General features: G+C 43.0%; 1 protein-coding gene across 20 annotated transcripts in view; it reads left to right on the forward strand.

Moving 5' to 3' along the window:
- The first annotated feature begins 1959 nt into the window (after nucleotides 1-1959).
- Pxk (PX domain containing serine/threonine kinase like) overlaps nucleotides 1960-24242 on the forward strand; it is a 65997-nt gene continuing 43714 nt past the window's right edge. For all 20 annotated transcript variants that reach the window (XM_051206732.1, XM_051206733.1, XM_051206734.1 and 17 more), the window contains exon 1: nucleotides 1960-2247. In XM_051206732.1, coding sequence (XP_051062689.1) covers nucleotides 1960-2247 — 288 coding nt within the window. The remainder of the gene's footprint in view (nucleotides 2248-24242) is intronic.

Here is a 24242-nt window from a genome sequence, read left to right on the forward strand (position 1 = left end):
GAGATCCCACCTGCCTCTGTTTTCCAAATGCTGGGATTAAAGGTGTGTGCCACCACTGCCAGGCTAGTTTGTATAATCTTATATTGGGGATTAGATGCTTATCTTTACAAGGTATACCTTTTGGAAAACCCCTCATTACTTTCTTAGTGTAACCCTGTTAGAGGCAGAATTACAGTCTTAGGGTGAGATATTTTCAAGCCCTTCATATGTATTATTTTTAAATCCTAGCAACACTACTCAGCTTATTATGTGGTAGGTACTCAGTAAATAATTGCTGAGTGAATTGATGCCTTCCCTATACCAGCAGGGTATGAGTATGTATGGTCTTTTCTTTAGTCAATCCTCATCATGACAGGAGTAATAATGTAGGATTTGTGTTTCTGTTTCTTTGACAATGAAATACTCCATTGCCTTTAAACAAAGAACTGGAAGGAAACAGTTGGACCCTCCTTAAGTGACACATGGTTCAGCCTTATAGATTGCTGCTTGAAAGCACATTGAGATAAAAATGAGATGTAGGAAGAAATCTCATTTATTTAAAAGTTACATTCCCCATATTAAGTTACATTCCCCATATTTCCCTCTACTGAGCATTGGCCCTAAAGGCACTCTGTCATTATCACTGGACTATTTAGAGTTGGCCAGCAATCTTTTTGAGCTTAAACACTAAGAGCAATTTGATCTTTGCTATGATGTCAGATTGCAATGGTAGTGAATTCACAAAGGAGCCTTGTTTCTATGAATGAAATAATAGAAATTTAGTGAAAATGAGGGTTAGAAATCTCTTTTCTGAGAATTGTCAGATTATAATGTATGTCTGAGATTTTTTTTTTCCAAGACAGGGTTTCTCTGTGTAGCTTTGGAACCTGTCCTGGAACTCGCTCTGTAGACCAGGCTGGCCTCGAACTCACAGAGATCTGCCTGCCTCTGCCTCCCGAGTGCTGGGATTACAGGAGTGTGCCACCAATGCCCAGCCTGGTCTGAGAGTTTTGACATGTGCAAATATAATAAGTACTTTTCCATCCTATACACTTTCTACATAGATTCAGTTTTATAGATGGAAAGGTGGGGTCTATTCAAGGTCACATAGCTTAAGTAAGTGCCAGAACCTGAAGGTCCTAATCATCTCATCTAGGTTTGATAGCATGTTTATCCTGGAAAATTGTGATCTTGGGTTAAGGGAGGCAGGGTAGATTCGGTGCTAAGAAGTTGGTCAAGTTTGATGGCTCTGTGTTTGAGGTTCTTGGAGCCAGAAAACCAAAGACCCTCAGAGTCTGAGAGATGTGAATGCTCTTGGGGTTTGAAGACCCTTGGCTCAACTGAGAGCTAGGAGCCAAGCACAGAAGCAGGGGAATTTTTGTATCTGCTATTTTTTTTCCATCCCAGTTCATCGAGCTCGTTGCTTGAAGGTTCTGGAGTCAAACACTGTGATGCAGTTATGAGTGAGGGTACCCGAAGCACCTCGGTTCTCCTGAGAATCCAGATTCAAAACCTAAATCAGAATTTGGTTTAGAAAGTCTGGTCTAAACCGGGCAGTGGTGGCGCTCCCCTTTAATCCCAGCACTCGGGAGGCAGAGGCAGGTGGATCTCTGTGAGTTCGAGAACAGCTTATCTAGATAGCGAAGAGGTTCTTCTCTGAAGGTGTTTTTATTATTTCCTAAGCCTTAAGGTCCATGGGTAGGGAAGATCTCAAGTCTGCCAATCTGAGTTTTTGAAGGTTTCATCTGGAAAGCTCTGTTCTGTTGGCTTCCAGAGCTCTAGATGCAGGGTCTAGATCTGAGGATTCCTGGTGGCAATGGTTTAGTTTTGTGCTCCTGGGTCTCAGGCCGGGTGCTCGCAGTACTGGGTGTATGACGCAGCATCGAGGAGGTGCCAAGACTCAATGCCTCTGACAGCAGCCTTGAGACTTTCAAGAGCCCTCGGTCCGGTACGGCGCTAGGACCCGGCCTGGTCGGCCAAATGGGCGTTGACAGCCATCGAGCTGCGCCGACCGGCGTTAGGACCCTGCGGGCGGCGGCGGCGCGTGGGGCGGCGCGCGTTGACAGCAGCGGCGGCGGGACGCGGCGGGTGGCGGGACGCGGCGGGTGGCGGGGCTCGGCGTCTCCGGTTCCTGCCCCTGTTGGGAGACGGCGGCGGCGGCCCGGGATGGCTTTCATGGAGAAGCCCCCGGCCGGCAAGGTGCTGCTGGACGACACGGTGCCGCTGACAGTGGCCGTCGAGGCGAGCCAGAGTCTGCAGTCGCACACGGTGCGCGGCCGGGGCGGGAGGCCGGGGCCGAGGGCGGGGGCCGGGCGCAGGCCGGACGGCGCAGCCGGGCGCGGGCACCGGAGCCGGGCAGGTGTGTGACCCTGCCGCCCACCCACCTCCTGCTCGGTCGCGGCCGGGGCGGCGTGCGTGTGCATCCGAGACCCGCTCGAGTGGCTTAAGGGAGCCCTGGGCACTCGTAGTAAACACGGGCGAGTTCATCTCGCCTACATAGTCTTTTACGGGGCTTTAAAACCATGCTTGCTCTCATTTGACCATACAATTTTTCTTTTGAAAGGCGCTCTATGCATTGTAATTTACAAGCGATAAATCCAGGAATCAGTAAAAACTGGAGAGCTACTAGCCTCTGGGACTTTATTGAGGAAATCATGAATGGGGTGGGGGTGGGATTCCTTAGATTGCAATGTTTTGTCAAGCCACCACATAAGATTTCAGCTCAGAAGCTTTTTGTTTATCATAGCAATGTTTGGGGCTTCATCATGTGGAGGCTAAAGCCCCACAATACCGCTCCCCCCACCGTGTGTGTGTGTGTGTGTGTGTGTGTGTGTGTACACGTGTGTGTGTGTGTGTGTGTGTGTGTAAGTTCTTCTGCTGTTCAAAGAGATCTTTCATTCTGTTGTATTAAAGCGGGACTTTTTTGAACCAGTTTCCTCTCACAACAGCCTTCTTTTGTAGTTCCTGAATTGTTTAAACATTCATCCTCAGAGAAATGACTGTCCTTTTAAAAAGTGCACTTTGTCTCCCTATGCTAACATCTTAAATCCTATTCTAGAAACTTGTGAAAAAGCACCAAAATACCCTTGGGTTTGTTAAACTTGTAATTTGTTGCAAAGTGAGTATTTAAAGGGCCCAAGTTTAGGGCAGGAAGTAATCATTCTATCAAATTATATTTTTGACTGGATTGCTGGCAGGTAATTCTTATAGCTTGCTAGAGAATGTGTTGAGTCTTTTAGGTCTATTTATTACTAAAGAGATGTATGCTTATCCATACTCAAAAACCACTTCCTCTAGAAAGCCTTCCTTCCTTCATAGCTATTACCCCAGGCCACATGGACAACACTATAGTCATGTACGTTTAATTTCCTCTCTGCCTCTCTGCCTCTCTATGGGGGGGGGGGGGAGAGGGAAGCAATTCTCATTCATTTTTGGGTCTCAGTCTGATAGCATTTTATATGTGTCTGTTAGATGGGTAAGTAAATTAATTGCAACTACATTGTGCCCCTTTACCTGTTCGTATAAAGCGAGATGGTGAATAACAGAACAAGGCTAAAGTGAGGTGTGGAGAGATGTAATGAGATTCCATCGTTATGCAGAGCTTTTTGTTAAGACAAACACAAACCAATACTTTTAGGGCAAAAAAAAAAAAAATAGCAGTTTTTATAGTGATGACTGAACAGGAAAGACAGTGACTCACAGGAGACTGAGAGAGACAGATGTGGAATAAAAACCATATCATTGTCTTGCGTAATTTTGACTGTTCTGTGCTCTTGTCATTTTAGCTGTGAAGTGGGAGATTGAAAAAAGTTGCATCAGCCCTAAACTTTATTGAGGAAAAAGCATATACTGATGCAAACTTCTTGGACTACTAATGAACTATGAGTAAGTCCCTTGGAAACAGGAATGGTTGGAAGGAAGTAGTTACTGAAAGTGGTGTGTGGGAGAAGAGAAAGGCATTGCTTTCTGTTGGGCAGTCTAAAGGTAGCTTTACAGTTTGTTCGACAAAGGGAAATCATGTCTCAAAAGTCAAAGATGCACCCTTCAAAACACTGCTTTCTAGGAAGTTGCTCCTTGGCTATGGACAGAAATACATGGAGAGAGTATATAGTAGCAGCTGCCCTTTGAAGAGTCAAGGTGACTATAGGTCTGAAATCATACCTGTTTGGGCAAGTCACTGAAACTCCCCACCCTGCTTTGTTTTTGTTTTTGTTTTTGTTGTTGTTGAGATGGGATCTTACTGGCCTGGAGCTGGGTATGTAGACTACATTGGCCTTGCACTAATAGAGATCCCATCCAGGGTGTATTCCCAGCTCAGTCATATTTTTATTTCTGATGAAGGTGAGGCCAACCTTGTACCAGGTTCTACCTTCTGAGTGCTGGGACTACAGACATGCACCAGCATGAACCCTAAATGGGGAAGGGGAAAAAAAAGGACACAACTGCTCCTAGGTATGGTGGAAGAGAAAGTTTATTGTAGGATGTGTGGGAGAACATAGCCAGAGGCAGGGACACCAGGGAGGGTCCAGAATGGACAAGACCAGACTGAACTGGGCTGGTGTGTGTAGGGATAGAGAGGAGAGCAGAGGGACCGGGTAGAGCAAGCAGCATGAGGCCCAAAGGCACAAAGACAGCAGGCAACCAAATGGTTGGGCTATGTAGGGAAGGGCAGCCCCAGCCCCCTGAGTTGGAGAGATCAGGGTAGGGGTAGGGTAGCCAACCAGGAAGACCCTTAACAGGTAGTAGCAGAGTGGTTCGAAGAGAGCCTGGTGACCAGGTCTGACTTGATATTTTACATAGGTGCCCGTTTTGTCCCCGTTTTGAAACCTAACATCACTAGGTCCCTTTTTTGTTTTAGTTTTGTGATATGTAAATGCAATAATCAGTGCCTGTTCTAAACTGCTGTTGTTACAAGGATGAAAAACCATGATATCAAGTACTTGTAAGATTGTTCCATCTTCCATCTCTTTGTTCCCTAGGAACCTATGTGTAGAGGGTTAATCACATTTAAGTATGTTATTCCAAGTAAGCTCGTTTTTGTCCATAGTCATTTTAATTTGTCAAATTGTTTTAAGAAAACAGAATTTACAGCTCAAAATTACAGGGTAAATCTGATTTAGGATTTATGGAGGGAAAAAAATGTGTGGGGAAAACACAAGCACCAGGAGGATGAAGGAACGGATGGACACAAAGCCATTTCCCAAAAAGACACTTGGATGAGCAGCAAGCTGGCAGGATGTGTATTGGTGGGTGATTCATTGCCTGTCTGGAATGGCTTTCTTTTGTACATTCTTTCTTTTTAAAATGGAGCACAATGACGTTAGCTTCAAGAAATTGATCAGAAAGTGCTGGAGAGATAGTCAGCAATTAAGAGCACTTGTTCTTGCAGAGGACCCAGGTTGGGTTCCTAGCACCCACTTGGTGGCTCACAGCTGTTTGTAACTCCAGTTCTAGTCCAGTCCATTGCTCTGTTCTGGCCTCCACAGGCACCAGACAGGCAAGTAGTGAATGAATACATGCAGGTGAAACACCAGTGCACATTAAATAAACTAAACACACACACACACCACCCTCCCTCCACCCACCAGGACCAGACTGCAAGGAAATGGAGTTTTCACCAAATCAGAAGGGCTAGTATTCAGGGACAGGATGCTTTGAGAAGGAGGGTTTCTAAACAAGGGATTATGGTAAATGACCGACAGGTAAGTTGTAAATGAGACAAGGGAATTGTAAATTCTTTGCTGTATGAAGGGGAAAACAAGATCTATAGACAAAAAAAAAAAAAAAAAAAAAAAAAAAAAAATGCAGGTTTCATGGAACTAGAACCCAGGGGGCTGGCTGTTCCTTGCTGCTTGGTAGGGTGGCAGTGTGACTAGCCTTTTCACTTTGGCTTTCTCCTGTTGAATATTCTGCAGGATGGGAGGTTTCCCTCTGGCTCAGGGCCCATTAACTCTGCATCTGGTGGTGCATATTGTTTTGGAAGAAAAAGACTATCATGTATATTTGTAGCATAAACATTATTATTTTGGTTTTTGAGACAGGGTTTCTCTGTGGCTTTGGAGGCTGTCCTGCTGTCCTCGAACTAGCTCTTGTAGACACAGGCTGTTTTCAAACTCACAGAGATCTGCCTGCCTCTGCCTCCCGAGTTCTGGGATGAAAGGCCTGCACCACTACACCTACCACCCCACCCCACTGCAACCCCACCTCTTTGGGGGTGGTTAATTTAGTTTCTTAATTAGTGATCTTTTTAAAAAATAATTTTAAGATGGGTAGTGGTGGTAGAGCACATCTTTAATCCCAGCACTCTGGAGGCAGAGGCAGGTGGATCTCTGTGAGTTCAAGGCCAGCCTGGTCTACAGAGTGATTTGAGTCCAGGACAGTTAAGACTGTTAGAGAAACCATATTTCGAAAAAGAAACCAACCAACCAACCAACAACAACAACAACAACAAAATGACATCACTTGTCTTCAGAGCCTAGAATGTTAAGGTAAACCAGTATTCTGTCAGAATTATCTTGACTTCCTTTTCAGATGCTATTTGGAGGTTTCTTCAGAAGTTCACATGAATACTTGCAAATCAATTTTGATGAGAATATTTGCATAAACATGCTGACTGTAAAGGTAATGACAGTGCTTCAACACATTGCAATAAGGTATTGAGTGGTTTTCCGAGAATCTCCTCAGTCATCATATTTTCTTCAGTTATCCTACAGAACTTGATAAATGCAGTCAAAAAAAAAAAAAACCTCCATTGGGAATGTTTAGAGATTGCTAATTTAGTTCCCTTAGAGATTCAAAGTCATCCGTTTTTCTTGAAGAACATTCTTTTCATACCTGGTTTAGGGATCAGTGATACTCAGTGTTGTTCTTTTGTTACAGTTGTAGGAATAAAGTTGGAGGGGCAGTGCGTGGGGGTGTCAAGGTAAGGGACCGCGTGGGAGAGCATAGCAGGTTCCATAGCAGGTGAGGGTAACCAAGGCAGAGGGAATAACACGCCTGGCAGATAGAGCTTGAGTGAGGAGTTTATTTAGAAAGGGGAGTGAGGGAGAAGGGAAGAGACATAGAGGCACCTGGAACAGGAGAGGGGAGGGGAGGGGAGGAGAGGAGAGGGAGCCGAGCTGAAAAGCAAAAGAGAATGTAAGTGGGCTGGTCTGTCTTTTAAAGGGGTCCTTTACACCAGCCTGCAGACTAGTACCCTTGGAACTGCCTGAGTGCATTCTGCCAGGGGTCAGGGGCAGGCCAGTGTAATCCCTGAATCCTTACACTCAGTGCTTCTCAGTCACCTCTTCTGAGCATTACCCCATTGGAACTGCCTTGTAACAGGGGAAGAGTAAGAATGTGGTGATGTTCCTAGTAGGAAATGTTGGGTGTGAGGTTCCAGGGCAGGAATTTGTTTTATGTAAGAGTGTTTTGTTCTTGCCTAGAATAGCAGAAACAGCCATTTCTTCCATTGTGAGCTTCAGATTGTTCAAAATGCATATAGTCAATGGAAAGTTTAAATGTGTTATTTGTAGCACATGGGACAAGCCCTTGCCTCTCCGCTGCAAGGCATGTGTCATTTCCTTCTAGTTTCCAGAGGCTTTTGAGGGCTTCATAAGAAATGAAGCTCCTTGTGTTGCAGCTTTTGTTATTCTGAGAAAAGGGAAACTGGACCTGAACTGGAACCGTGTGTGTGTGTGTGTGTGTGTGTGTGTGTGTGTGTGTGTGTGTGAGAGAGAGAGAGAGAGAGAGAGAGAGAGAGAGAGACCGTGTCTGTATATTCTTGTGTCTTTGTGTATCTATGTGTGTGTGTGTCTGTATCTGTATGTCTATGTCTTTGTATGTATATGTCTGTAATTGTACAGTAGTATCTGTATTTGTTTTTGTGAGTCTCTCTCTCTGTGTGTGTGTGTGTGTGTGTGTGTATGTGCGCGCGCGCCTGGATATATATGTGTGTATGATAAAGTTGGGTGTCTGCTTATCTTTTGTTTTAAGTGCTTATGTTTTGAAACAAGGTCTTACTATTGAGCTCTGGCTGATCCAGAACTCACAGAGATCCACCTGACTGCCTACTGGGTGCTGGATTAGAATTGTTCACCACCATGCTAGGTTCAGTCATCTTTTAATTATTTTTTAGTTAATTAATTTTGTACTGTGTGTATGTATATCTTGTATGTGCCTGGTGCCTATGGAGGCTAGCTTTGCACTTTGATCTTCAGGCAAGCTTTATTTGTTGGATCATAAACAAATATCACCACACCTACTGTGGCAAAAGTCACCATGCTAGATCCCACCCCCAACCCCTCACCACACACACTTTTTTAAACAGGGTTTTGCTCTGTAGGCCTGGTTAGTCAGGAATTTACAGTATATACCAAGCTGTCCTCTGACTTGAATCCCTCCTCCTTTGCCTTCCAAGTGTAATTACCAGTGTGAGCTATCACACTGGCTCCCCCTTGGAACTCTTGTGCTCCCCCATATGCTCAGGGTTGGGAAAGGAGTGGTCAGCTCCTCCCTTGGGTTTACCCTGAACTGGGTGTCATTTTGGCTAGTGGTGAATACCCTGCACACAATGGGGAGATTAAAGTCTGCTGTAAAGAAGCCATTGTCTTTGTTTTTAGGGTGAGACTTTGACTAAGGACACAAAGACTTTATCTTGGGTAAACACTTGGATTTTGGAGAAGGGTTCTGCAAATTGACCTCTTAGTCTCCAATTGATGCTGGCGACCAAACTCGGAAGATGCCAGCACTTCCTCTTCCTAAAAAGAGCACAGTTAAAAGCCAAAAGGAACTTTGCTGTTACTATTGCTTTTGAATAATTGAGTAGTCATTTCTTTTTTCTTTTTCTTTTCTTTTTTTTCAAGACAGGGTTTCTCTGTATTGCTTTGGAGCCTGTCCTGGATCTAGCTCTGTAGACCAGACTGTCCTTGAACTCAGAGTAGTCATTTCTTGGTGACACAATTTATTAATGTGATTATATTTCAGCTTGGGAATTCCACTGCATTGTGACAGGAGTCTGCCCAAAAAGTTCTTTTTACACTTATTTTTTTGCCAATGGCTTTATATAATCCACAAATCATACATTTCACTCAGTGGAAGTGGACAGTTCAGCAGTTCTTAGTATAATCACAGAGCTGTGACTGTATCAGTACAATTTAGAATGTTTCATTACCTTCCAAAGCAACCAGCCACCCCTTTATTATGCTGGAATGTTTTCTAACATTGCAGGATATTAAACTCAGAACATACACACCCACTCACTCACAAGTTCTTTGCTCTTGTGATCCTGTTCCTTTTTGAGTGTTGTCAGCAGAGCAGCTTCCTATAGTTACCTGTTTGTAAACCTTTCAGGCTGTGGATCGTAGGATAAAAATCAGTTAGAAAATAAACTAAAAATTGGTGAGTAGGTGCATCAGTAAATAAAATGCTTGCACAACAAGCATGAGAAATCTGCGTCTGAAGACAACATCCACATAAAACCTGGGGATAACAAAGTGTACTTGTAACCCCAAAGCTGCATGCATGCACACACGCGCGCGCACATACACACACACACTCAAATGAAAGCACTGTAAGTTTGAACAGTTAACCTATTTTAGTCAGTGAAATGTATATATTTAAAAATAATGAACTATATTGGCATGTTATTTTATGAAAACTGTACTTAAAACACTAGATAGATTATATACTGCAAGAAAGAGAACAAATTGCCTTAGTCTGCAGCTTGCATAGGTATGTGTACACAGATGACTTATTAGTGTCCCAGGGGAAGGGCAAAGGGTTCTGCACCAAAAGCAGTATGTGTGAACCTTTGCCATGGTTCCACTTACTAGTCACAGCACCTTTAGAGCACTAATTTTTTGAGCAGCCCCTACAGCCCCTGCCATGAAGAGGGAGGAAATGCATGGAGTATTGATGTGGGGGAATGCTGTAGAGGTGAAAAGGGAAAGCAGCCTTTTTCATTGACGTCTCCCTGCTGGGCCTGCCTTTCCCCAGGGACTCAGTGCACTTTAGCCCTCTCCTCTTTGTTGAAGCAAAGGGAAATGAAGATGGAGATAAGATGTATACACCAGACTCAAGTGTCTGGCCAGTAGAGAACAGCTCACTGACCCACCAGAGCACAGAGAATGGGCAGTCCCTTGTCATAACCTAGGCGTTTCTGCGTGTGGTCCTGCAGATCACCACATACAGGACAAAATCATCAAGATAGTCAGGAGAGTGTGTTCTACTAGCCTTTGACTCCCACACTGCTACTTAACTGTTGCTGACCCCTTTGTTAATAGTTTTTTAGAAAGCCCCGAGACATTTCAGTTGACCACAGTGAAAAGTTTCTGCACTCCGATAAGCCTTTCCACCAAGGCAGCAATCCAAATCAGACCAAATCAAACCGAATTAGAAAAAGCCCAAGTTTAATGGATACAATGCTCCCGGATGGCCTTCAAGCCCCCCCAGAGGGGAGACAGGAAAGAGAGACCAGAAAACCACACATCTCTTTTCTGGGGGACAGTTTAAATGCCCTGTGAGAGTAGCCTTGATCACTCCTGTGGGAGAGGTTATCATTTGGAGGGCTTTCTGAGATGCAGCAGGGTTTGGAGGGAGGTGGGGGAGGGAGCTTGGGATGGAACTTCCACCATAATATCCCAGACTCTTTGAGTATATGGATGCCAGGGGCTGGGGTGAAACTTCCACCAGAACATGCAGAATACTTGACTAGCTTCCTACATAAGCCTTTCCTCTCCCTTAAGGTGTGATGACCTTCCTATCTTCTTGCTGCCTAAGGCATGCCTCTATGTTCCTTGCAAGTTGCATTCTGTGCAAACATATATCTCTCTGCCTCCTATCTTGGTTGATTTCCTGGGTGCTGGAACTACAGACATGAGCCAACATACTCAAATTGTCTGCTGCTTTCTCTCCCGTGTGTGTGTGTGTGTGTGTGTGTGTGTGTGTGTGTGTGTGTGTGAGAGAGAGAGAGAGAGAGAGACAGAGACAGAGAGACAGAGACAGAGAGAGAATATGTGTGCCATGTATTATATGACACTTTTCCAGGGGAGATGGAACACCAATTATAAATGTTTATTTACCCCAGGTAAGGAACTGATGACAGACCTAAGTACAACAGAGTCCAACTTGGTGAGCCACTGAGTTTATTGGGATAAGTAACAAGAGCAGGGCTGACTCAGGCAGCTGCATCACTGAAAGAGCATGCAGCCTGCATGGGTAATGATTAAGGAAAGTTGCAGCCCTGGAACTCCCTTCATGACTTGCAAGCAGCTTGACAGGTCACTGAGTATCATTTCCTGGTAGTTCTGCTGGTTCGAGTCTCTTAGAGACAGCTAGGCTGGTTGGAGACTGACCTGTCTCTTCCACAGTCCTTACTGCTCTACAAACTCAGGGAGGAAGGAGTCTTGTGTGTCTGGTAAATTCACAGACTTCTTGAGACATCTATCTGAACAGTATTTTTCCACAACTTGCCGGAACATGTTCCATGTTTTGGGCACTTGGTATGTGGGGTGCTTGAATAAGCAGGATAGAATTGGTTCCTGCCTTTATACATTCGTTTCCATTTGTTCATTGTGGCGTCAGACTAAATATGGAAAAGCAGTGGACCCAAGCCAATTGTGGGATCTCTTGGTTGCCAGTCTCAGAGGGTCTGAGCAGCACTGAGGAGACTTGAACAGGTGTATAGCACATGAAAATGATGTTTTAGGAAGCCTAATTGCTGCTAGTATATAGGGTACTGTGAGGTGGGTAAAGGAAGGGCATAGGGAGTCATGGATCAGTGAAGTCAGGATGCATCATCTCTGGTCCATGACAAGATGGGACAAAGAAGGAAAAGAGGGGGAAACCTGGTGAAGGAAATGTTGACCAGGTGACAGGTGGGAACAGGTGCACCCAAGATATTAATAGAGAAATAGTACAGGGTCAGAGGGGTAGTTAGTGTTAAGTTCTAGACTTTTGTGGTGGGGTGGGGGTGGTGGTGTTTCATTCAAGACAGGGTTTCTCTGTAGCTTTGGCTGTCCTGGAACTCACTCTGTAGATCAGGCTGGCCTCAAACTCACAGAGATCTGCTTGCCTCTGCCTCCCAAATGCTGAGAGTAAAGGGGTGTGCCACCACCACTAGGTTGGTTGTGAAGCCTTTAAATAACAGGGAAATGAGTATGGTGTTGTTATTTGCCAAGCCATTGGCAAGTACTTCACATTAATCATTAATTTCTTCTCTTTCTTTTTCCCTAATTGCTTTTCTCCTCACTCCCTGTAAGGTTTGGTATGTTGAATCATTATTTACTTGCATTAAAATGTGTACCCGTTTGGTAAATTTGAAAGACATGTCTACTATAACATTTTCTATAGCAAACATTTCCTTAGCATCTTTTGTAACCAGTATCCTTTTCTGGTCCCTAGCAACTATTTCTGTTGTTCGTGACAGTTTCTGCCTCCCCTCCCTCTCAGAGAGATGGTCCCATTACATTGAGCGACTGGCCTTAAATTTCTGGACTCAAATGATCATTTTGCCTCATTGTCTCTCAAATTTCTGGGAAGACAGGCATTTTTTACTGATCTTGGCTGTAAGGTTCTTTGAATAACATTCTATTGTATACCTATGCCACAGTTGCTTGTTTCCAGTTGGGTATATTATGATACAGCTGCTGTGAGGATTTGAGTAAAGTCATTGTGAAGATACGTTTTTATTTCTTCTGAATAAATATCTATGGATGAAATTTCTGGGTGATATGCTAAGTGTGTGTTTTACTTTATAAGAAGAAGTCAGTTTTTTTGTTTGGTTGGTTTTGTTTGTTTTGTGACAGGGTTTCTCTGTGTAGCTCTGGCTGTCCTAGAACTCGCTCTGTAGACCAGACTGGCTTTGAACTTATGCAGATCCACCTACCTCCGTCTCTTGAGTGCTGGGATTAAAGGCATGTGCCACCACCGCCCAACTAGAAGTCAGATTTTTTTCTTTTGATCCTCATAAGTGTCTGAGTTGTGTTTTACTAATCCCCTTTTCACTTGAAGAAAAGGGAGTACAAATAGGATTTTATTTCTAGACCTCAGGGCAGAATGGCTCCATGATACCTGTAATATCTGAATGATCTGTTATCAAATCTGCTGGAATAGAGGCTTGTTTGACAGCTGCACCGACCTAGATGCCAACAATTTGGAAGTCCCCCTGACAATCATAGAACCAGACAGTGATTTGGGGACCAGTTTTAGTTCTTTGCCCTAGACACATGGGCGTGGAGTTAATTCATTATACATACTGGAGGCTGAGAGCAGCACTGGCCAGCAAACAGTAGTCTGAGTAACATGAATTTTACACTAACAGTAGTGAAAAGAGGGCTGCTGAGATGGCCACACAGGCCCTCTGCAGCCCCGATGTCCTGAGTTTGACCCTGGGCTCCTTGATGGAAGGGGAGAACTGATTTCTGATTCTAAAGTGCAAGCATTCATACATATACCACAAACACACACACCATTCTCTCTCCCTCTCTCCATGATTAAAACCATAAATATTAAAAAAGGGGAAATAATCTAAATAAAATATTTTGCCTAATACAGTGTATCCAAAATAATATTTCAATTTGAAATCATTATAAATTGTTTCATTTTGCTCTCCCTTTGTCATATAAATTCTGCAGTGTACTACGTTTATTTTATGATTCTAGTAATCACAATTCAGACTGTAAGTTTTTAAGTGATATCTAGCTAGGTATTGCCTTTGGCTCCTCTACTGAGCAGCACAGGTATAGATCCTAAAAATAGCCAGGCAGTGGTGGTACACACCTTAATCCCAGGACTAGGATGGCAGAGGGAAGTGGATCTCTATGAGTTCGAAGTCAACCTGGTCTACAGAGCAAGTTCTAGGACAGCTAGAGCTATGCACAGAGAACCTTGTCTTGAAAAACAAAAACAAAATATCTTAAAAATAATGTTCAAATGTATTATTTTGAAAAGAAATTTGTGGTATCTTACATGGGAGGAAAAGCAAACCATCACACATTATGTTTAGTATACTTTCATTTTCATAAATACTTAATACCTGCAGATAGTCTGAATTGCACTGGCCAGTCCTGTAGGCACTGCATGCTTTATTACTGAAACTTAATTCTTCTGAGCCAGGGCCTTACTGCATACTAAGATGGGCTTACTCTCTTCATCCTCCTGCCTCGGCCTCCTTAGTGCTGAGACTGCATATGTGTACCCACTATGCCGTGCTTAGATATTTTAATTAATTAAATTAAAAATTCAGCTCCTGACAATAACTGTATCGGAGGGCTCAGTAGTCCCATGTATGTATTGCTAGCGTGGAGATGTTAACCCTTAGATCACTGCGGCCTTCTGAAGGCTGACCTGGTGAGGACTGAGCAAGAGGGCCAGACGGGCCTGGCTACAGGACCTAGTCCTGGTGTGTCCATGACCATTGTTATTAAAGAAAAAAAGCACAGGAAGCCCCTGGAAACCAGCTGTTGTTATCCCTGACGTGCTAACATAGGAGGGAAGCAGAGTAGCCTGTAATGATACTGTTCTATTTAGTACAAGTAAAATTAACTGCATTTTAAATTGCAGAGTACCCCATAAGTGTGATGACTGGTTCATGAATGTTCATATAAAAATCCCTTTTCCTGTTTTTTTTCTGTGCAGAGACACCATGACAGTGGCCACTTTTGTTTTCTTTCTTTATTTGAGTTTTGGTTTTTGAGACAGGGTTTCTCTGTGTAACAGCCTTGGCTGTCCTGAAACTTGCTCGGTAGACCAGGTTGGCCTCAAACTCACAAAGATCCACCTGCCTCTGCCTCCCAGGTGCTGTGATTAAAGGCATGTGCCACCACCACCAGGCCTTTTTCCTGTTTATTTTTATGAAGGATTTGTATTATTTCTTCGTGTGTGTGTGTGTGTGTGTGTGTGTGTGTGTGTGTGTGTGTGTGTGTGTGTGTTTTGCTGTGTGCTGGTATTGGGAACCAAGCTCCTGTCCTCTGTGAGAGCAGCAAGCATCCTTAACTGCTGAGCTATCTCTCCTCCCCTCCTGTTTCTCCAGAGCCTGGCACATGTTGATGATAGGGTTTGCTTAACAGGGAGGGGGAAATGTTAATGTTTGTACATAGCTTCTGTGGTGTCCAGATTACATTCTCTCCAACAGTTTGTAGATTGAAACATTTTGGGGTACGAAAATCAAAAGGTTGTGTTCTGAGCACATCCTCCTGACCTGACAGACTGGTTCTGCCTACTGAGCTGACCTGAATCACTGAAAGGAAACTAGTCAGTGTGAAAGCATCAGCCTAAAATCATAAAATGTAGGAGCAGCTTTGTCCTTAATCAGTCTTAGGGGCTGCTGCCCCGAAATTCTAGCCACTTAAAAGCTGAGTGGCTATGTTTAAGGTACTTATACGCTCTGAGCTTTGACCTTTTGTTGGGAGGTGGAGTAAGCTGAGGGATCCTAGACAGATAGCAAGTACCCCATGAACATAGGAGCTTGTTACCTTTGAGGAAGCTTATGATGACATGGTGTGTGACAAACATCATGATGACATACATGACTGGTTTTGAAATAGAGTTCGTGTGTCAGGAGGACACTAACATGTTCACACCACACTGGGTTGAGGAGACTTTGATGTACTCAACTCTCCTTCTTGGCAAGAACCATTATTAAAATCAGGAGGTAGTACTTTATCAACTTGACTTCACCCATAATTTCAAATTCTTTCCCAGCAATTTTTTCGTTTTGAGACAGGTTCTCATGTAACCCAAGCTGGTCATGAATTCTTTCCGTAGTTGAAGATGACCTTGATTTTCTGATTCTCCTACCTCTCCTGAGTACTGGGATTATAGGTGTATATCACATGCTCAGTTTACATGGTGCTGGAGAGTAAACCAACTGAGCTACACCCTCAGAGTCTCCCCCACCCCTTTTTATCAGCCCTACAAATAGAAAACTTAATTTACTTTATTTCCATGTTCTGTTTTCCTAGCATAAATTAAAATGCCAATGGGTAGCAAGGTGGTGGTGCTTACCTTTAATCCTAGCACTCAAAGATAGACCTGCTCTACAAAGTGAGTTCCAGGACAATTAGGACTGTTACAGAGAATAGAAAAAACAAACAAGAACAACCCAGCCATGGGTTATAAAATGACCAAAAGGGATCAACTATATTTATCAACTATAACATATCAGAAATCCTTTCCACTCAGAATTCTTACTTAAAGCAGTATGTTTTAAATTAAAGCATAGCCACCTCCCACCCCCACCCCCATTGTGTTTTGTTTTTCTCAGAGCTGGGATTGAACAAAGTGCCTCCAGCTCCACCAGCTAGGCAAATACTCTATTATTGTGCAATACTCCCAGCCTACAAACCAACAAACTTTTTAAAAAGTGCTTTTGGGGTCAATGAGATGGCTCAGTGGGTAAATGTACTTATTGCGTAGCCCAAACATCCCTGAGATCCACATGGTGGAGGGAGAGAGGAATTCAACGCCAGCCTGGTCTAAAAAGGGAGTTCTAGGACAGCCGGAACCACACAGAAACTCTGTCTTGTAAAACCAAAATAAACAAATAAAAACTTAAAAATGTTTTTTCTTATTATAAAAAATAACACTTAATTGAACATAACATGAAATGTGGCAAAGTAAGAAAGAACCAGAGGCTTAGAATCTAGAGTAACTGCCTAGAAATTGGAAGCTAATGACTTGTTATGCATGCTAAAGAGAATGGCTCTTATGTTTTTTTTGTCCTTGGCATTTTTTAACAGTTCTGGAGATAAACATTCACCTATAGACATCTTGAAAAGTAAGGATGCTGGCCACTGTACTGGATGCCTTAGCAATGCTTTATCATCCAGTGTTCACCACAACCTGTTGCAAAGATATGATTATGCAAAGGTGTAAACTGCGAAACTCAGAAAAACTAGGTGAGGAAACTAGAAGGTGGCAGTTGGACCTTGAGTCAGGATGTCTTGTGGTTACCCAGTGTCCTATCGGCACCAGGACATGTAGGAGGCCTGTCTTTGTAGCAGTGGACAAAAGGAGGTAGCAAAGAATGTCCCCAGGTGTGGAACACTGCAGCCCCCAGCAGTACTCAGATCAATCTCAGCTGAGTCAGCCTCCTGAAATCCAGAACCACGGAAAATTCATCATTGCCCACAGGTCTGTGTGCTGGTGCTTCTAGCTCATTATATGATGGGGAGTGCTTTAAGTTTAGTGCATCCGTTTCTGCAGTTTGAGGCATTCCAGAAATTTCTGAACAAATAAGTGAAAGCTATCTTTCATTTAAATGCTTTGTTGAGGAGTCTATGTGTTTATAGCTTTGCTGTGATATGAGTTAGTTTCATCAGGTGGTGGTGATATATACCTTTAATCCCAGCACTCCAGAGGCACTGTAAGGCTATACAGAGAAACCCTGTCTCAAAAGCAAAAACAAAACAAAACAACAACAACAAAAAACAAAACAACAAAAAATCCATTCCATTCTGTAACCATGTGTGAAGTAAGAGAGTGCTTCCTTGTGGAATGTCTCTAACTGGAGCATCATCTGTCTTTGAAGTCTGTGCAGGCCAGCTTTTCTGCTGGGAGACAAACCATTCCACAGAGGACAGCATGAACTTCAAAGGCCCTGAGAGCATGCTTGTTTTCACTGCAGGAATCAAAGTGGGCTGTGGTGCTTTTCCTTGACTAGTTGGTGACCAGAGTGAAGCACCCAATTTTATTTGCATAATACAGACTCAGGATTGTGTGTGTGTGTGTGTGTGTGTGTGTAGAATAGAATAAAGCTTAAGGTTCTATGGTCTGACTAGGAGTTTTAAATAGAGTGCAGTGGTTAGAAAGGAGATACACTTGGCTTCATTCACCTGCCAGAATTTATATTTAAACAGTTGTGGTTCTTCATATGCCTTTTAAAATCCTCCAGATTTTTAATTTGTTTGAGGATTTTTTTTTTTTTGCACATGCAATTGACATAGAATAAAAATAGGTTCTAGCACCAAAAATCTGCGGATGAAGCAAAGAAAGTGAGTTTCAGAGCAAAGAGTAATCAGTAGTTCTGTGAAATATTAAAGATGGTGAGTAGGTGGCTGGCCTGAGCAAAGGTTTCTATCATGAGACTTCCCGAGAACCCTGGTGTCCCTGAGTGTGGTGCTGTGAGTTACAGCTGCTGTGCCATGCAACTGCCTAAACTTGAACCGTAGAAAAGTTGTGGTTGTTTTTTGTTGTTGTTGTTGTTTTGTTTTTTTTTTTCCCTTAGAGTCAAGGCCTTACTATGTAGCCAGGTTGGCTTGAAACTAACAATTTTTCTGCTGTACCCTCAAGACAATAGGTGCTGACAGCTTTGGGATCTTTATTATTTATCACACATCAGCCTCCTGAGTGTGTGTCACCACACTTGACTTGAACATTAATTTTTTAGAGAGAGAATCGATCTGAGACAAGATTTTTTTGTAGCTTTTTTAGAGTACATTGATTTTTACCTGTTTGTAGTAGGTATGCAGGCTTCCTCATTGCCAAGGGAGTATTTAGGTGTCTAATGCCCTAATTATTTGCTTTGTCTCTGCCTCTGACCTCACATTGTTCCAGGTGGGATTTGGAACATAAGAAATGTGGCTCTTTAAGACTTCAGTCCAGTTGGAGAGTTATTTCCACAAACATTGATATGGAACAAAAATAGCAGTTAACATTTAAAAAGCTGAGCACTCCAGGATTTAAGTATTTGGAATAGCAAACTTGAGGCATAAAACAGGAAGATTTATGATATAAGCAGCCTGATAAAGAGGGACTAAGTAGAAAGAAAAGGTTAGATCAGTTTGGTCAGGATGTAACAAGAATGTAGAAGGTTGTCTGCGGATTTAGCCTAGTGGGAAAAAGTTCTAGAGCCGAGAAGTATTGTTTGTCATGGTCACTTGTTTGCAGCATTTTTCTGGGTCCTTCCAGAAAGTGCTAGTAGTAGAGAAGTGAGCTTGGTAGTGAACTCAGAGAATTAGCAAGGCTAGTGAGCACTGGAGACAAACAGGCTGCCTTCTATCCCAGGTAAGCAGCTGGCCCTCATAAAACTCAGTTCCCCTTACTACAACATGAGGATAACACTTTTCCAAGTTTAGAATCCCAAGAGACTCAGGTTAAGTATGTACTGTGTCCAAGGAAACAAAAGAGCTGAGCCCTTGTGGAGAGAGGAAGGCAAGGAGGCAAAGACTTTGAAGTTTGGTGGGTGTTTGTTTAATTGTGTACTTCCTCCCGTGCACAGGTTTTTATCTCTGTGATAGAGAGCTGCTTCTGATTTATTTCCTTACCTATTTATTTATTTATTTATTTATTTATTTATTTATTTATTTATTTGGCAGTATCTCATGTATCCTATGGTCTATTTACTATATAGCCAAGGCTATCCTTGAACTTCTGATCTGTCTTCCTTAGCCTCCCAAGTAGTGCTAGGATCACAGACATATACCATCACACCTGGCTCATGATTCACATCTTTTATTTGCTTTATTTATTTGGTTGTTTGGTTGTTTGGATGGTTTTTCAAGACAGGGTTTCTCTGTGTAGTTCTCTGGCTGTCTTGGAACTTGTTCTGCAGAGCAGGCTGGCTTTGAAGTCACAGAGATCCACCTGCCTCTCCTCCTGAGTGCTGGAATTAAAGGTGTGTACCACCACCTCCAGGAGATTGGTTTTATTTTTTGAGATAGGGCCTCACTATGTAGCCCAGCTTGGATTAGGATTTAGCATCCTTCTGCCTCCTTGGTACTGAGATTACAAATGTGAACCACTATACCTAGCTTACTTCCAGTTTCTCTAAGAGGTTGTAGAACAGTAACCATACCTTACCCTGACTATACATTAGAATCACCTGGGGGCTTGTGGTAGCTGTTAATTCTTGTGAATCATTAACTCTGGGAGATAGGATCCAAGCAAACAGAAATCTTTTAAGTTTTCTCAGTGATTCTAGGTGATAAGACCTTTTGCTTTTGTGTCAGCATGTCTGACACAAACATCTCCAAACAGCTAACTGTATCTCTTCGTCCTTTAAGTGTCACAGTAATTGTGAAAGCTGTAAAAACTGTAGAAATGAAGAGACTTAAAGGCCTTGGTTTTAAGTCCTTATTCTCAGAATGGTTTGTGTTTGTAGCCTCACTAAAGAAACTTGATGCCAGACAAATTCAAAATAAAGTTTTCCTAGAATTTCACCAAACCAAGGTAATTGAGTATCCGCCACTGTGTGGTGAAATCCAAAATATACCTAAGGAGGTGCTTGCTTGGAAAATGGTCTGTGTTGAAAGCATTAATCAACAGTTTTGGAAATGAGTTTTCCTCACCCTTGCACCTTTGGGCCAGAGTCAGTAGGTGTGCATGCATCATTAGGGCAGTCTAGTGGATTCTGTGCACTAGAGTAGACTTTACTTGAGAGAGAGAGAGAGAGAGAGAGAGAGAGAGAGAGAGAGAGAGAGAGAGAGAGAGAGAGTGTTAGTTGGGGAGTATACATGTCCCATTATGTGTATAGAGTATAGAGGTTACAGGATCACCCACAGAAATGAGTCCTCTGTTTCTACCATGTGGCTTATAGGTAACCAAGTCATTAGCCTCAGTGGCAAGTACCTTTGTCTGCTGAGCTGTCTCACCAGCCTAAGTACCACGAAGGTCAGCGGGACCTACCAACCTCAGTGGAGGTCCTGGGAGTGACCAAGATGAAGGTTCTGGTTCCTAGTCCACTCAGCCAAAGCTGTGCTGTCTTGGACAGCTCTCTGTAACTTGTAGAGTCTGTGTCTGTCTCCCAGAGTGGCTGTCCAGAAGACTGAAGGAGTAACATAAGGGAAGGGTTAATGTAAGTCCCCCAGTTCTCTTCTTTCTTCAGTATGTTCCATACCTTGTGGTTCCAGTCAATGTCCAACTTGAAAAACTTCAGCACCAGACCACAATGACTTGCCAAAATGCCCATGTGCTCCACCCTCCCTTGCATGCCAGGATTAAGGGTGTGATGTCAGAAGGAGCAGGAGGGAGGGACCTCTCCGGGAAGTGGCTACAGATGGCCAGGTTAGTGGCAGCCTAGACTTCTTAGTGCTCTTGCCCATGCTTTCGGGCCTTGGTGATTCACACTGTCTTGTCTACACATAGGGTCTGATCCACATCAGAGAGGATGAGAAGGGTGGGCACACTCAACGGAGGATCTGGGGTGCCATTGCAGCCCACAACTCAGGAGGAAGCTGACTTCACAGTCTCCAGGTCTTTCCGGCACTGAACGGCTATGATGTTTCCTTTACAACAATGGAAATTTTAGTGAAGCATTTCATTTTGGCCAGTTTGTGTGGCAGTTTTGGGAATCTGAAAAAATCAGATGTCTTTTAAGTCAGGGAATAGGTTTGATGCACTGAAGCAGAATAAAAATATTGTAAGAAATATTACCTTTCTAGTGTTCCATTCTTTCCTGTATCTGTAACTACATAGCATATGGTGTTACAGACAATAATACCTCCTCCTTCTGTTTAAATCTTCATAGGTTTAGTTCTTTACCAAATACATTCAGTTGATTTTGTTCATCTCTTTAAAACTAAAGGTAATTTTTAAAGTGAAAAGTTATTTTATGTGATATGTGTGTGTGTGTGTGTGTGTGAGTGTGTAAGCAGGCACACACCTGCGACAGTTCTCATGTGAAGGTCAGAGGACAGCTCTTGGGAGTCAGTTTTCTCTCACCTTCTTATAGGATCCAGGGGTCAAATGAAACTTAATGTAAGTTTTGTTTGTTTATTTGTTTTTTAGGATGGGGTCTCTCACATAGTTGTGACTGCCCTGAAACTTACTATGTAGACAAGGCTGGCCTCGAACTCCCACAGGGCTGCCTGCCTCTGCTTTTCTAGTGCTAGGATTAAAGGATGTACCAAAACACTGGTTAATTTAATTAATTTAAAAACTGTACAGTTACTTTTCCCATTGCTGTGACAAAATATCCAATAGAAGCAACTTAAGGACTACTTTATTTGGGGATTACAATTTGAAAGTTTAGAACCTGGTAAGGGAAAGGGACGGTGGCAGGTGTACAAAACAGCCATTGAATGGTAACAGTAAGGAAGCAGAGGGAGATGAATGGTATTCAGTTATTTTTAAATCCAGTCACTTCAGGACCCCAGCCCATTCATTCAGGATGAGACTTCTCCCTTCAGTAAAACCCTTCTGGAAACTCCTTTATAGACGCCCACTGCTAGATCATAATCCTTATCTATCTTGCCTGACAGTAGATTCCCATGTCTCCTTTCAGAAGGGATCATTTCCTGTGCCTGAGAGGAAAGATGCATACATAGGCAAGAAGAACCTGGGCAGACAGCCTTCCTAGAATTCCTCAGTTTGTCTTTTAGCATAAGAGCATACCAACAGCTAGGCGTGGTAGTTCATGACCATGTTCCCAACATTCAGGGGGCTGAAGTAATAGGATTGACTGCAAAGTCTGAAGCCAGATGGTCTATAAAGAGACCTGTCTCAAAAACAAGCTATATCCTCTAGTCCAAACCTATTTTTAAATGGCTGTCATTATCCATTGAACCTAAGCTCAAAAATAGACAGTTTTCTGTGAGTGTTTGGGTCTTCCCCGCACCCCCAAGACAGGGTTTCTCTGCGGTCTTGGCTATTTTATAACTCACTCTGTTGACCAGGTTGACCTTCAATTCATAGAGATCTGCCTGCCCCTGCCTCGAGAGTGCTGGGATCAAAGGTGTGCACCACCACCGCCTGGTAGGTCTTGATTTCTTCAGACTCCATGTCTGTAATTTTCTTTGCTCTGACGTGAATGTGAATTTGTGTTGAATATTTTTACCCTGTTTTTTTTTTTTTTTTTTTTTTTTTTTTTGGACGAAGGGTCTCATTATGCATAGGTGATGTAGCTTAGGCTGACTTCAGACTGGTGACCTTCCTGCCTCTGTCTCCCTAGTGCTCGAATTGCAAGGTGTCAGGATTTCAGGCATCATTGCACTGGTAAATCTGAAACTTTCTGAACATAGTGTGAGCACTAAGAACATTACAGATGGAGTTTCCCAATTCCGTATGTACAGCCTATAATATTTTAAGTGTGTTTATAAGCTTTTTTTTATTTTAAAAGTTTTTAAATTATTAATAATAAGCTTTAGGTACTGAAAATATTTTTTTACAAGTATGTTGCATTTGCCAAAAGTAATGTGCATATATGTATGTGTACTTTTATGTGCATGTATGTGTGTGCATGTATGTTTATAATAATCTTTTTTTAAATTATTTTTTATTTTACATGTCGATCCCAGTTCCCTCTTCCTCCCTTCCTCCCTCCCTTTTACCCTCTCTGCCCCCTCACATGCACCCTAACCACCCTCCCCTCCCATCCCCCCACCCCAATTCCACATGTAGGGCAATGCCATCCAGGTAGGGTCATGTAAGTCTGTCAAGTCATTTGAAGTAGGGACTAGGTCTTTTCTCCTGTCTCTAGGTTAAAGCAGTATCCCTCCTTGGGGGATGTGACCGCAAGGTCCTTTTGTGCTCCAGGAATACATCCTAGTTCCATTGTCTGAGGTCCCTTAGACTGCTCAGTCCTTCTGGCTGAGACCCATATTCAGGGGAGGCCTGAGTCAGTCCCATGCTGGCTTCCCAGCTATCAGTCTGGGGGCCTGTTAGCTCCTCCTTGTTCAGGTAAGCTGTCTCTATGTGTTTCTGCAACCTGGTCTTGTCCTCTCCCTCTGCATCTGGATTCTAGTTTGACTCAGTATTTAGTTATGGGTGTTTGCTTCTGTTTCCAACAGGTACTAGATGAGGGCTCCATGATGGTGGATAAACCAAGGGTTTATAAGCTTTTTTAAAAGGAGGGCATAGTGTCCTTTAATCCTCATTCTTGTGTCCTTTAATTCTCATTCTAGCGAGGCAGAGGCAGGCAGATCTCCGGGAGGCCAGCCTGGTCTACAGAGTTCCAGGACAGCCAGAGCTACACAGAGAAACCTTGTCTTGGAAGAAAACAAAAACAAACAAAACATCACACACACAAATAATTTTTTCCTTTAGATTTCTTTGTTTTATGTGTATTTTTCCTGTGTATATATGTATACCATGTGCATGCCTGCTGTATTTGGAGAGCAAAAGAGTGTATCTTATACCCTTGATTTACCAATGGTTGTGAACTGCCCTATGGGTTCTGGGAACAGAATCCACATCTTTTGCAAGAGCAACAAACACTCTTAACTGTTGAGCTAATGCTCCAACTGTTTCTTTGAAGTCATACATTTATCCATATATGATTCTTTTACTGAAACAGAATCTCACCATGTAATACAAACTGGCCTTGAACTTGTTCTCCTGCCTTAATC

Source organism: Phodopus roborovskii, unplaced genomic scaffold, assembly GCF_943737965.1.
Source record: "Phodopus roborovskii unplaced genomic scaffold, PHOROB, whole genome shotgun sequence".
Lineage (NCBI taxonomy): Eukaryota > Metazoa > Chordata > Mammalia > Rodentia > Cricetidae > Phodopus > Phodopus roborovskii.